Source organism: Girardinichthys multiradiatus, chromosome 3 (genome assembly GCF_021462225.1).
Source record: "Girardinichthys multiradiatus isolate DD_20200921_A chromosome 3, DD_fGirMul_XY1, whole genome shotgun sequence".
In the NCBI taxonomy this organism is placed as follows: domain Eukaryota; kingdom Metazoa; phylum Chordata; class Actinopteri; order Cyprinodontiformes; family Goodeidae; genus Girardinichthys; species Girardinichthys multiradiatus.
In genome coordinates, this window is record NC_061796.1 from 33,584,896 (window position 1) to 33,595,579 (window position 10,684).

At 39.4% G+C, this 10,684-nt stretch overlaps 2 protein-coding genes across 2 annotated transcripts; one reads left to right on the forward strand and one right to left on the reverse strand.

Annotated features, from left to right (window-relative positions):
* Positions 1-3,002: 3,002 nt before the first annotated feature.
* LOC124862328 (trypsin-2-like) lies at positions 3,003-5,698 on the reverse strand. Its single transcript, XM_047356179.1, has 5 exons — positions 5,540-5,698; positions 5,300-5,453; positions 4,951-5,210; positions 3,448-3,584; positions 3,003-3,357 (listed from the first exon to the last, which is right to left on the reverse strand). Exons 1-5 carry the CDS (start codon positions 5,574-5,576, stop codon positions 3,205-3,207), a joined length of 741 nt encoding a protein of 246 aa, XP_047212135.1. The 5' UTR covers positions 5,577-5,698; the 3' UTR covers positions 3,003-3,204.
* A 525-nt stretch (positions 5,699-6,223) lies between these two features.
* On the forward strand, positions 6,224-10,647 carry LOC124865721 (trypsin-like). The gene is made up of 6 exons (XM_047361070.1): positions 6,224-6,471; positions 6,650-6,806; positions 9,427-9,525; positions 9,995-10,161; positions 10,248-10,384; positions 10,465-10,647. Exons 1-6 carry the CDS (start codon positions 6,408-6,410, stop codon positions 10,615-10,617), a joined length of 777 nt encoding a protein of 258 aa, XP_047217026.1. The 5' UTR covers positions 6,224-6,407; the 3' UTR covers positions 10,618-10,647.
* Positions 10,648-10,684: the final 37 nt, after the last annotated feature.

Genomic DNA, 10,684 nt, shown 5'->3' on the forward strand with positions numbered 1-10,684 from the left:
GTGTCTGTTCTGGTTCTGTTAGATCTCAGTGCTGCATTTGATACAGTTGACCATAATATTCTCTTAGAAAGGCTGGAATATTCTGTAGGGATCAGGGGAACAGCGCTAGGCTGGTTTAAATCTTATTTGTCTGACAGATTCCAGTTTGTTCATGTAAATAATAAATCATCTTTAAACTCCAGGGTTAATTGTGGAGTACCACAGCGTTTAGTACTTGGGCCAATTCTCTTTACTATATATATGCTTCCAATAGGTCAAATTATCAGGCAGCATAGAATATATTTTCACTGTTACGCTGATGATACTCAACTTTATTTATCCATAAATCCTGAGGAGCCCAACCAGTTAGATAGACTACAAGCATGTCTTGAAGATATAAAAACTTGGATGGCTTTACATTTTTTGCTTCTAAATTCAGACAAGACAGAAGTTGTCATCTTTGGACCGGAGTCTTTAAAAAAGAAACTGCTTAGTCAATCATTTAACCTGGATGGCATTAAATTGACCTCCGGTAATAAAGTAAAAAACCTTGGTGTTATTTTTGACTAGGACATGTCATTTAAATCCCATATTAAACAGGTTTCTAGGATTTCCTTCTTTCACATCCGGAACATTGCCCAGATTAGAAATATCCTATCCAGGAGTGACGCTGAAAAACTAGTCCATGCATTTGTTACTTCAAGGCGGGACTACTGTAATTCTTTACTATCAGGATGTCCACAAAATGCAGTTAAAAGCTTTCAGCTGATTCAAAATGCTGCAGCAAGAGTTCTGATGAAAATTAAAAAGAGAGATCATATTTCCCCTACTTTAGCTTCCCTTCATTGGCTCCCTGTTTAATCCAGAATAGAATTTAAAATTCTCCTCCTCACATATAAAGCCCTTAATGATCTAGCTCCATCATACATCAGAGATCTGATTGTTCCATACGTTCCTAACAGAGCACTTTGTTCTCAGACTGCAGGTTTACTGGCGGTTCCTAGAGTCTCTAGAAGTAGAATGGGAGGCAGATCCTTTAGTTATCAGGCTCCTCTCCTGTGGAACCAGCTCCCGGTTTTGGTCCGTGAGGCAGACACCCTGTCTACTTTTAAGGCTAGGCTTAAAACTTTCCATTTTGGTAAAGCTTATAGTTAGAGTGGCTTAGGTTATTCTGAGCTATCTTCCTTATTTTTTACCTCCATCTTCTTCCCTCCCTGTTGGATGGAGTAAGGGGGAGTCAGGTTTAGCCTAAACCAGCTCATTTATGGTTGAGGTGCAAACACACCCTCCATTTCTGCTACCTGTATGACCCCCTCTCTTTTCCAATGGTTATGGTAAATCTGACAGAGAGAGGTATCCCAATCGTTGTGGTTTTTAGTATAACAATGGCCATCAGTGGGCTGTAGATGGATAAACTGTCTAGGCTAGGCTTAAAACTTTCCTTTTTGATAAAGCTTACAGTTAGAGTGGCTTAGGTTATCCTGAGCTTTCTCTGTAGTTATGCTGCTATAGGCTTAGGCTGCTGGAAATGGTAATGACCACTTTCACCCTCTTTGCTACATTCTCCCACTACTCTCTAATTCTACATTATTTGCTGTTATTTCAGTTTTTAACTTTGTTCTCTCTTTTCTCTTCCTAGAAGCTACACCTGGACTGGCTCTGTGTCTACCTGTGACACCTTTCTGGAAAGGGGAATCGTCCGAGCTTTTGCTGGCAACAACTTAATGCTCACCCTCTACCGATGATCCACATAGCCCTGTCTTTCAGTGTTTAACCCTTTCTCTCTCCTAGACATGGCAATTGACTGAGCTTAACTGTAACAAACTCTATGTGCTCTCTTTCAGACTCTAACCTTGAAAACTGGCTCAGAGTTTTTCTGTTCTTTCTTTCTAAAGGAGCTACATCTATTAACATTTACTTTTCCTTCCCATAGAAAGTAGTCCTGGATCAGTGCTTCTTTGTTCTTTTTGTCACTCTGCTCTGTTCTCTTAAGCCCCCAGTCGGTTGTGGCAGATGGCCGCTCACACTGAGCCTGGTTCTGCTGGAGGTTTCTTGCTGTTAAAAGGGAGTTTTTCCTCTCCACTGTCGCTACATGCATGCTCAGTATGAGGGATTGCTGCAAAGTCAACGTCAGTGACTGTCCACTGTCTCTACATGCTCATCCAGGAGGAGGGAATGCTGCAAGTCACTGACTGGATGCAATCTGCTGGGTTTCCTTAGACAGAAAAACTTTTTATCCAATTTGAATAAATAACTAACTCTGACTGCACTGTTCAATGGTTAGGATTAATTGTAATGTATGTACCTGACTGTTGTGAAGTGCCTTGAGACAACATGTGTTGTGAATTGGCGCTATATAAATAAAACTGAATTGAATTGAATTAAATTATAAAACTCTCGATAATGGAAAAATAATTCTAAATATTGATTTAAGGGCAAATGTATAAAAAATATCAGAATCCCAGAACAATCAAGCATGTTCTTTTACCTTTGGCTGGGCCAATTTCAGTTATCTTTGTAAAAATAAAATACACTTTATTGCCATGGGTAATTGGGTTATACCACCACATCAATGAATTGTGATTTGGTGGTATGAATGGTGTTACAAACACCTCCATGCCTGCAGGTGTATAAGTTTGGTGTGGAGAAACTTAACTGACCTCGACCTTCTTGAACACCTTTGGGATGAATTAGAGCAGAGGCTGCAATTCTTGTTTTCTCATCTAACTATGAACACACTCCCAAATCTTGGAAGATGTTTACTGAAGAGTTAAAGTTGCCATCGCTGACAATGGTGGGTCCATCAACAAACTGGACCTTATAGACTATGTAGATGTAACAGTAGACAGGACAAGTACTTATGGCAATGTTGCTGCAAAATATGCTCATTAATACAGCAAACTAAATTAAACTATACTTATCTGATTATGTTCATATTTGGTTGAATCTCACTGGTTTTAGATGATTCATTCTATTAGTAACATAGTTTTTTCAAGAACATTAGTGAGTATCATAAGCAATCACATTCTTTAAAGATTTTATTGATTATACTGTCACACAATGTCACATCTGTTTTTATTTTTCTCCCCGCCTGGTTCCATTTATAGCCTTTCTTTGCTGCTCTGTTGCTAATTCTTTCTTCTGGCACCACCTTCAAGCTCCTTCTGATTCTGTCTGTTCAGTTTCATTCCCTTCATTTCCCGTTCATCCTGTGACATCACAGCCTTAGCTGTATCTGGAAAGAGTCTTGTTGATCCAGGGCAGGAGAGCGCAGACTTTGGTGTAAACACCTGGGTAGTTAGGCTGAGCGCAGCCCTGACCCCAAGACACAATTCCCTGCAGCTCCCCATTACACACCAGAGGACCACCGGAGTCCCCCTGAGCGGGACAAAGGAATGTGGAGAAAGAGAAAACACTTCAGAAGAGATTTATAGGTCATACATTTTCATGTAATTGTGCATAACATACCTGACAAGCATCCTTGCCTCCCTCCAGGTATCCTGCACACAGCATTTGCTCAGTGATCATGCCAGGGTAGGAGTCTTCACATTCCTTCTTGGACAAGATGGGAACTTCCACGCACTGAAGGTAAAATGGGTTGAACACTGTAATTTGAGAGAGGGAAAAAAATTTTTAAATAATTTTTATTTCAAGCATAAATTTCAGAGCATGTCAGTCAGCGGCATTACAGCCACAAACTTTAATGTGTTTTGTTGAGACTTTATATGATAGACCAGCACAAATTATAGTGCATAGTTAGTGGAAAGAAAATCTTTTTCAGAAATAAGAAGCAGTTGTTTGTATTCAACCTCCCTTTACTCTGATCCTTCTAAATAAAATCCCCTGCTATCAACTGCCTTCAGAAGTGGTTTGATTAGTAAATAGGGTTCAGTATGTGTAATTGAATTTCAATATAAATAAATGTGAAGGCCTCAGGGGTTGAGATCCCTTGAACAAGACAGGAGGTTTTAGTTACCGTATTTTATTTTTTTTCTCATTCACTCACTCGTCCATGAATTTTTCACTTATTCAGACTTAACATGTAAACTGACTTATATGATTTCACAGCTTTCCCAAAATTTACATTAAATCTGTTTTCTAATGAAACATAGGGCGTGTTTTCCCTGTTATGTCACAGGCTTGTTCTAACAATCCTAAAGGTGTTGTAAAGTATTTTCATCTTACTAAACTCATATGTGTTGCTTGATGTTTGCACATGTCCACATCTGTTAGTAAAAGATGTTTTATTATTGGAGGCTACACTGCGTGTAGGTTTGGAGTTGGACTGGCTTGAAAAATGGTTTGTTTGATAATGTTTAGATTTTGTTGTTGGTTCTAACAAGAACTACTGTGATCATGCCTGGATAAGTTGTGATCTAAGTGTTGGACATTTCGTGTTGTTGTGTTTGAGAGGTTAGTGGGTTTGCACAGCTTGTTATTGGAGAATTTCCCTTGTTAGTTTATGAATTGTTTCTCATTTTGGGACTTTTTAATGAAATCCACCTAAAGTGGAGCATTAATACAAAGAGAGCATTAATCAAAGTAGCAGCCAAGAAAGAAGAATGGGCAAAATGTTTAACTGAGCAAAAGGTGGTAGGTAGGTAGGTAGGTAGGTAGGTAGGTAGGTAGGTAGGTAGGTAGGTAGGTAGGTAGATAGGTAGGTAGGTAGGTAGGTATAATTTCAAAGAAAATTTAAAATTAACACTGACAAATCGAATCTTTGCAAATCTCCATAAATAAAAAATGGAGAGCTATATTAAGTCTGTTAGAAATATTTTAAGTCATCACATTTTATTGTCCTACCTTGACAAGTAACATTTGAAATAAAGGGTAAAAATCCACAAGCATTATTGCTTGTTTTTGCCTAAGTTAACATCATTTGTGTGCAGTCTTGCCATGACTGAAGCCAGTAATACATGTGAGATGGAAATCAGGCAAAAATATTATTTGCCTAGATAAGGCACATCTCACCTTGATCAGTATAGATGTTTCCCCATCCAGACACCATGCACATGTCGCCAGGTGTGGGACACTCTTTGGGAAGAGCAACAGGCTTCACATACTTGTTGATAGTCACTGGATGTGCCAGCTTCATCAGCATGATGTCATAGTCAAGGGTCTGGTAATCGTAACTCTCGTGCCAGTAGATGGCATCAATGGCCATGAATTGCTCAGTACCTTCATGCATCCAGATGTGGTTGTCGCCCAAGATGGCAATCTGTGAAAAGGGGCTGAAAAGGAGACAGAGAACACATTATAATCATTCTAAAAATATGATAGTTGGATTGAGACATTTTTGTGCCAAGAATGTAGTACAAACTTTTGCCAGCAATGGGCAGCAGAGACAATCCACTGGTCATTAATGAGTGAGCCCCCGCAGAAGTGGTAGCCAATATTGAGGGAGACCTGCCAGGGCTGAGAGTGGGCTTCACACTGATAGCCTCCCACAATCTTGTCATCCAGAGGAGATGCAGCTGTGGCATCCGCAAAATGCACATATCTTCTTTTAATTCCTGTACATGTCTTTATCATAAAGCTTGTTTAGATAGAGACTCTTTACCTGCAGCTCCAAGGAACAGGAACAAAATAATATTCATTTTGTGGTTGAATCCTGACTTTCTACAACCAGATTGATTCCAGATTACCTGCTACCCTCTGCATTTATACTTGATCTTCTCTGAGACCTCCATTGGATCCCTCCTCCTTCTTGACACCTTTTCACCTCCACCCTCCTTCACAACCACTCCAATCTCTACCTAGAACTTTGTCTGTATTTGTTTTTCAGCCAACACAGCCAGAAAGTACCTTAACCAGTAAACATCACACAGAATTGTCTTCTAAACATTTTCCAGCTATTTATATCAACTTAGTAGTAGTAAGTTTTAGTAAGATTGTTCACTGACTCCTATGTGTAAAAAACAGCATATATAGGTATTTTGTTGCTTCAGAGATCACAGATGGGATTGTTCTCACCTTGTTTGGTTTTACTCAAACACCGAAAGCAGAGACACACATCAGCACTTATACTGTTTATTTTCTTTTGCCAAAACTTGTATTTTACAACATTTTGACTGTCATGGCCACAATTATTCTCTTTAAACCCGTTAATTCATATTTCTCTATAAACATAGTTTTTATACATGTTTATTAACTTACTGACCCCCTTCAACAACTAAAAACAGGGATTAATTGTGTGGAAACCTTGAGAAGGTGCACAGATGACATGAGCGGGTGTGCTGTGATGTGGCAGAGGTGGACGAATAAGAAATGTAGAGCGTGATAAGACAGCAGACTTAGGGGTGGAACATTTAGTACCAGATCTAAAAACCCAGAATGATAACACAATTCCACAGAAAAAAATAAAAAGTACATAGGGAATAAGCTAAGCACAGCAGGTTAGTGGGGTGTATATATATGATCCACGGTGGATGCCATCTGATCTCCTAAAAACCATGAGACTGCTCTCTTTTTTTCTGATTATCGGAGCTGCTGGTAAATACGCTGCAAGACATGCAGAAGGATGCACACAAATATCATTAATACTTTGTTTTGTTTATCCATGTAAAAACATGCATAACCTTATTACTGCATAGTAAAATCTAAAACTATCAAATCAGGATGATTATGTTTTATTTATCCTCAATTTTTGTCCTATATCTGTGTGCAACAGTGGCAGTTCCCCGCTATGATGGAAGGATCATCGGAGGGCATGAGTGTGAGCCGCACTCTCGTCGTTACATGGCGTCCCTCAACTATGGGTACCACTTCTGTGGAGGAGTTCTCATCAACAAGCAGTGGGTGCTCTCTGTTGCACACTGCTGGTACAAGTATGTATGCAAAGAAGCATGAAATAATCTATTTCATATAATAAATGCTTTGTTTTGCCCCCTTTAATTATATTTGTCAAAATGACAATAAATGTGGGTGGAGGGCACGTTTTATGAGCCTATTCGAGAATTGTTTTTAACTACATTGTAAAGGTTGTACAGGTGGATATCAATTTATGTGAGCCTTATGTTTTACTAACCACAAAGTAGTGTACCTAAACTCTGTTAATTGTGATGATTATGGCTTATAGCCAAATAAAGCACTATTTTTTTCTCATATTATTAGAATTGTCACGGAGTGACATTTTGGACTTTGCTTGTGGCTTTGTGCTAACTTTTGTTTAGTTGTTTCCATTTTGGATTGAGCTTCATGTTTATTAGTTTCTTTTACATATGATATCAAAACTGGTTGAATATCCTTAGAAACACTTTCCTTTATGGAGCACTTCCAGTTTTTACATTGCAATTATTCCTTAAAAACACAAACACTACAGCAAAAAGAGAAAAATCCTTTACTTTTATGCGAGTCTAAATAAGATCTCAACCTTAGCACTTTCAAGGCTCAAAGATTACCCTGATTTCTACTGTTTGAGGATTTCTGCTGCAATGGTCCGTTTTTCTGGTAAATCATTTTAGAAGGCATAAAGGTGTAGATTGATGTAACCTTAAATGTTACAGCTGCAGTAAATTTACATGTGTTTATACAAACTTTTGTATAAATGTACTGGCCCAACAGCCAGTACATTAAACGTAATGCTGGATGCTCAACATAGTCATGGTCAGCAGTGTGACAGTACTGTAAACAGAATAAAAGCCTACAATGTCGAAGAGTGCAGACAAGAGCTTGGCAGCCGCATCTTAGTTGATTCTCAAAAAGGTCAAAAACGTAACAAAAACACTGCAGGTATGAATCAGAGACAAAATCCAAAACTTACAAAACACTGCAGGTACCTTGACAAAAAGTAGCATAAGCGAAGCATAAACAAAACATAGTCATGGTAGGGAAAGGGGTAGTGACGAACACAAGGAACCAGCGACAAACAGAGACACCAAACCAACTAATATACTGGGGAAAGACAAAGGCAGGTAATCAAAGGAACTGAGAACAGGTGCGACAAGGAGGCAGGGAAGCAGCAGAAACAGGTGAAACAAATACAAAGGCTGAGGAAGAGTGAAAGGACTAAATAAACAACAGAAAACACAAACTAAGCAAGAGAATAAATCAGAGGAGGAAATAAAGAACTAGAATAACTATAAACTAAAGTAAACAGAGAAACTAGAGGGGAACATAGAAACAAACAATAACCTAAGAAATAAACAAAGAGTCCATAAGGAGAATCTAAGTTACAAAATAAACAAACCAAATGAAAACAATAACTAAAGCAGGACTACAATACATACTAGGAAATGATAGAGGGAGGAAAAGAAACTAATAAACATGAAGCCCAATCCAAAATGGAAACAACTAAACAAAAGTTAGCACAAAGCCACAAGCAAAGTCCAAAATGTCACTCCGTGACAAGAATATGGCAAGATACACCTATCCATCTATCCATTGTCTATACCCGCTTGTCCTAGCATGGTCGAGGGTTTTGGGGCAGGATCTATATCCATCAGTCCATCCATGGGCGTGGGGGGGAACCCTGGACAAGTCAGCAGTCCTTCACAGGGCAACACAGCAATACACAGGACAAAACCATACCTGCACATGCTCTTACATTAAATCAGAATCAGAATCAGAATCAGCTTTATTGCCAGGTTTGTGCATACAAACAAGGAATTTGACTCCGGTACACTTTGCTCTTTTGTAAAGCACTATAAAATAAGCAAGGATGGAAGGAAGGAAGCCGGGGTACCCGAAGAGAACCCACACATGCAGCAGGAGAACATGCAAATTCCATACAGAGACATAACAGCCCAGAAGTTGAACCCAGGAACTTTTTTCTGGCAGGCAACAGTACTACCGCTTAGCTGGAAAAGAAAAATGTTATGATATCTTGTGATGATTCGGAGAGCCAAGGTCAGAGCAGCTGCCTACCAGTACAATTTTGAGAACCTAATGGTTCCTTCTGCTGACAAGTTTTACAAAGATGCTGATTTCAGAACTTGGTAGCTGCATTATGTAAAAAGGATCATTGCCTGTTTTGTTTACTGTCTTATCACCATGCTTGAATGACCAGCAAACCTGGCTCAAACCCCTTAGGGAATATATGTAGAATTGGGAAGAGGACATTGAGAGACACCAGACTCAATAATGTAGATGAGCTGAAGGTAGCTGTCAAATCAGGACATTAGCAGAGCCACAGGCTGATTGCCTCCATGCACATTGATGCAGTAATGCATGCAAAAGGAGGGCCAACCAACTATTGCATGGATGTACATTTCTGGAGGCCAGCATCTTTGTATTAAAAATAATTTTTATTGTTCTCCTGTAATATTAATATTAAACTTTTCTCATAACTATATTTTGGGTTTTCATTAGCTTGAAGCTATAATCACCAACATTAGTATAAATAAATGTTTGAAATACATCAACTTGCTGGTTTTACCATCTACAGAGATGCACCTGTAATTGTTAAAATATTTTCCTGCATCTAGCTTTATATATTTCTTCTCTCAGTCCATATTCAATGCAGATCTTCCTGGGAGAACATGATGTACGTGTGTTTGAGGGAACAGAGCAGCTCATGAAGACTGACACCATCATCTGGCATCCAAGGTAAACACTCCACAGCTCTGGTCCTCCTTTTCTGCCTCTCGCCTTAAAGGAGAAGTTATGCTTAGGAATTACTTTCCTCTTGTCTATGGTAAGCTCAAAAGTGAGCAAAATCAAGAGAAAGGACTCAAAATCCAAACCACTGAGGAATATTATCCACAAAAAAAGACACAAACAGCATTAAAAAGCTGGAAACCTCGACAGATAATTTTGATCTATTGGCTAGTTTACTTCATCATAAAGAAAACAATTACACGGAACAACTTCTTAGGCCAGTCAGCTCACAAAGTTAGCTCTAAAGAGACAGTAAACAAAAAAGAGCTAAAGCAGCACAGTATAAGAATAAAACATGTTCTTTCTTTCTTGTAGCAATATTCCAGTACACACTGCAAAATACAATAGCAATCTGCAGTGTCTTTAATTTCTGCATGCAATCAGTGCAGAGAAGCATTGAAGTTTTCTCCATGTGTAGCTATGACTACCAGACTCTGGACTATGACATCATGCTGATCAAGCTCTTCCATCCTGTGGAGGTGACTGAGGCTGTTGCACCCATCTCACTGCCCACCGGATGTCCAATGGGAGGCCTCCCTTGCTCCGTGTCTGGATGGGGGAACACTGCCACAGATGGTGAAGAAGGTGATTCGTATAGGAAAACACCAACATTGTAATGGCAGAAATGCTTTTGGGTTTCTGTAACAATCTCTGCATTATTCTTGTTACAGTGAACATGCCCACCCGTCTGCAGTGTTTGGATGTGCCCATAGTTGATGACAAGGACTGTGAAAACGCCTATCCAGGCATGATCACTCGCAGGATGGTGTGTGCTGGGTACATGGACGGAGGCAGGGATGCATGCAATGTGAGTCTCCCAGAACTGAACCAACAGCTGCGGATATGTTGGGTGCTTTCTCGCTTTTACTTATTCTGGATATTTTTCAGGGTGACTCTGGCAGCCCTCTGGTGTGCGTTGGAGAAGTGCATGGCCTGGTGTCGTGGGGACAGGGCTGCGCTCAGCCCAACTACCCTGGTGTCTACGTTAAAGTTTGCGAGTTTGTCTACTGGATTGAAGACACTCTTGCAGCCAATCCTTAAAAAATATATAAATATTTCTAATTTCCCTAACTTCTCCTTGTTTCTCTATTTTAGTCCTCTCAACTCA

Excerpts from the sequence above, each read along its gene's own strand:
- LOC124862328 (XM_047356179.1), bottom strand. The coding sequence starts at position 5,576 with ATGAATATTATTTTGTTCCTGTTCCTTGGAGCTGCAG. Across the intron at positions 5,454-5,539 it reads CCTGTTCCTTGGAGCTGCAG|CTGCATCTCCTCTGGATGAC; the intron begins GTAAAGAGTCTC and ends CGGATGCCACAG. Across the intron at positions 5,211-5,299 it reads GCTGCCCATTGCTGGCAAAA|CCCCTTTTCACAGATTGCCA; the intron begins GTTTGTACTACA and ends TCTCCTTTTCAG.
- LOC124865721 (XM_047361070.1), top strand. The coding sequence starts at position 6,408 with ATGCCATCTGATCTCCTAAAAACCATGAGACTGCTCTCTTTTTTTCTG. Across the intron at positions 6,472-6,649 it reads TCTGATTATCGGAGCTGCTG|TGGCAGTTCCCCGCTATGAT; the intron begins GTAAATACGCTG and ends TGTGTGCAACAG. Across the intron at positions 10,162-10,247 it reads TGCCACAGATGGTGAAGAAG|TGAACATGCCCACCCGTCTG; the intron begins GTGATTCGTATA and ends TTCTTGTTACAG.